The following is a 2790-nucleotide window of genomic DNA, read 5'->3' as shown; positions in this document are numbered from 1 at the left end:
TGCACGATCCAGCACTAAAGCAGAATATTGCGCGCTTGAACACACGACTTCTGAGCTACTGTGGCCTGAATCTCTACTTGGTGAACTCCACATTCCTTACACAGCTCTTATGCTACTTTGTGACAACTTGAGTGTTGTCATGCTATCGCATAATCCAATCCTACATGCGAGAACAAAATATATTGAATTTGATATTCACTTTGTTCGTGAAAGAATTGTGGTCAAACAGTTTCAGATACAACACGTTCCATGCCATGCAGAGCTTGCAGACATGCTTACAAAGCCCCTCACGATCACCTTGTTCCTTGAATTTCGTCCCAAACTCAAAGTGTTGCCTATGACACCACCATGACTTTGTGTGTGTGTGAGGGTGGTATTAGTGAATGATTGAGAATTGTATAAGTTTGATAGTTAAAGGTGGTTAGAAAGTTAGTTACACCAAGGCTAACACCTACTATAAAAGTCATGGCTATTTTTGTATTCTTTAATCATCTAATATAAAACATTCATTCTTCTTATTCAAAAAAGAATGTTAACTTGTGAAATTCAAAAGAAAACATATAAACAAAGTTTCAAGATGACGAAGAACCACGTGACATATATGCATCATGGTAGTAATTCATTACTCCCTCCGTTTCATAATAAGTGTCCCAATTGCACTTTTTCCATGTCTCAAAATAAATGTCTCTTTAGAATACCAATGCAACATTTATTATTTTTTTCCACTACTATACCCATATATATTAACTTTCACGTTTTTCAACAACTCCACTACCTATAATAAATAAGGGTACTTTAGTAAATAATATTAATTTTATTATTAAAATTAACACATCTAATCATTTTCTTAAGAATCGCGCAAAGCTCAAATAAGACACTTATTATGAGACGGAGGGAGTACTTTTTTTCTACAAATAAGAAGATTCTACTCCATTTTGAGGAAGTTCATTTTTATTTTCATTTTAAACCCTACCTAAATAAATGTCACATCCGGATACACATACATGTGATACATAATCCCGCTAATTGGTGATTTAATGATCTATGTAAAGGTGGAAATGTAAATCAAAATTTCAGTCCAACAAAAACAATTCACATATATGTAAGAAGCAAAACTCGCAATTATTTTGTCATGTTTACACACCTATAAAGGATACTCTTGTACATGAGAATATTATTCATGATTATTTCTTTTTACTGCTATAACATTATGATAAATTTTATTAGAATTTACTTAACTTTTTTGTTGACAAATGCTATACTTACATTTTGAATCATAACATATAGTTTTTGCTTGATTCTGAATGCATGAGAATCTCTCAAACAGAATCATACACAATATTATTAATTTAAACAAGTAAGACAAACTTCACTAAAAACTACAATATTCTTTCCTTTCCCTAAACAATAGTTTTAAGATTTACTCATGCTCCTGCTCCTAAACTGTGATCCAAATGTCATAAAAGTGTTCCATTGGCACAACTGTCAATATTTTATTTAACTAATGGACAACCGACCATAACATTACCAAGGAATAATTAGTATTAAATCCAACTAATAAACCACTAATCACAATTAACACAATAAACTAAATAAAAACACTATAAAACCAACATTTCTCTATGATTTTTAGACAATAAAGTAAAAGCATAAATTGTACTAAAAAAAGTGAAAGCATAACTAGACCTAAAGAAGAGTTAAAAGCATAGCAAGAAAGAAGTCAAGAACCACCACCATCATAGAGAAAGCCCCTCATCTTACAATAGATGGACCCAAAAATAATTAAAAGCTGAAAGGATACTTTGGCTTCATACTAGGAAGCAAAATAAATAACAAAGGATCATAAGGTCATTACAAAATTAAACCAGGGGTAAAACTGGAATAACATAATTTCCCAAAACAAAAAATTCACCAATTTATTAAAAAAAAAAAAAACTCTAAGAATCCTAAGAACATTTCTGTTTCTCAATAGCTTCTTCCTCGTCTGTTAAAATGTGCTTGCACCTACAATCCACACTACAAAAGGCTCTGTCTCCTCTGCAATAAATAAATAAATAATGTTCTATAAATATAAATAAATTAACATAAAAATATCTGGATTTTTTTGTGTATAAGATCTATACAAGGAACCAATGTACGAGGAAAAGAATAATGCATGATGGTTCTAGGAACTTACTTGTACATGTAGATATCTTTTTCAGGCAAGAGTTTCTTGTTACATAGGAAACATTGGTTAAGAAAAGATGAAACCTTAAACGGATTGGAACGTTTGTTGTTGGTTTTGGTTGTGCCAAGCATCATGGTAGTTTTGTTAATAACTTGAAGACTGTTATTATTGTTGTTGTTGTTGATAGTGTGGTTTTTCGTCGATTCAGCTTCTTCCAGAACTACACCAAGACCAACCATATTTCATTCTCTGAAATTTGTTGTTGCTGTGGTGTCACTATTAAATTGTTGGTGGCGAATGAATAACGTTGGAGAAAGGTAATAACATAAATAGGAAAAAAGAAGGAGAAGAAAATGAATAGTACAAAAAGAGAGTTATGGTGGGGCCCGCTACAGCTATGAGGAGGAGTAATAAAGGACAGAGATTTTTGACTGTTTTTGGTGTATAAGTGCCACGTTGAGAGGGGTTTTGTCGTGTAGTGGTGTAGCAGTTATTTTGGCTTTGTGATGGTTAAAAAGAATGAATGAGTGAGTAGTGGTCAGTGGTGTTTAACTTTTGTGTGAGGGTTTTTGATTAGGTGAAAGGAGACATTGTGTGGGTTCATTGTGTGAGCTAGGGACTGA

General features: G+C 32.5%; 1 protein-coding gene across 1 annotated transcript; it reads right to left on the bottom strand.

Moving 5' to 3' along the window:
• Positions 1-1589: 1589 nt before the first annotated feature.
• On the bottom strand, positions 1590-2479 carry LOC131602862 (FCS-Like Zinc finger 15-like). The gene is made up of 2 exons (XM_058875085.1): positions 2177-2479; positions 1590-2037 (listed from the first exon to the last, which is right to left on the bottom strand). Exons 1-2 carry the CDS (start codon positions 2404-2406, stop codon positions 1947-1949), a joined length of 321 nt encoding a protein of 106 aa, XP_058731068.1. The 5' UTR covers positions 2407-2479; the 3' UTR covers positions 1590-1946.
• Between the last annotated feature and the right edge of the window lie 311 nt (positions 2480-2790).

This window comes from Vicia villosa, linkage group LG1 (genome assembly GCF_029867415.1).
Source record: "Vicia villosa cultivar HV-30 ecotype Madison, WI linkage group LG1, Vvil1.0, whole genome shotgun sequence".
NCBI classification, from domain to species: domain Eukaryota; kingdom Viridiplantae; phylum Streptophyta; class Magnoliopsida; order Fabales; family Fabaceae; genus Vicia; species Vicia villosa.
The sequence above is the reverse complement of the archived record's forward strand: the minus strand, read 5'-3'. Positions and strand labels throughout refer to the sequence as shown.

Coding starts and splice junctions, on each gene's coding strand:
- LOC131602862 (XM_058875085.1), bottom strand. CDS start 2,406: ATGGTTGGTCTTGGTGTAGTTCTGGAAGAAGCTGAATCGACGAAAAAC. Junction 2,038..2,176: donor AAAGATATCTACATGTACAA/GTAAGTTCCTAG, acceptor TATTTATTGCAG/AGGAGACAGAGCCTTTTGTA.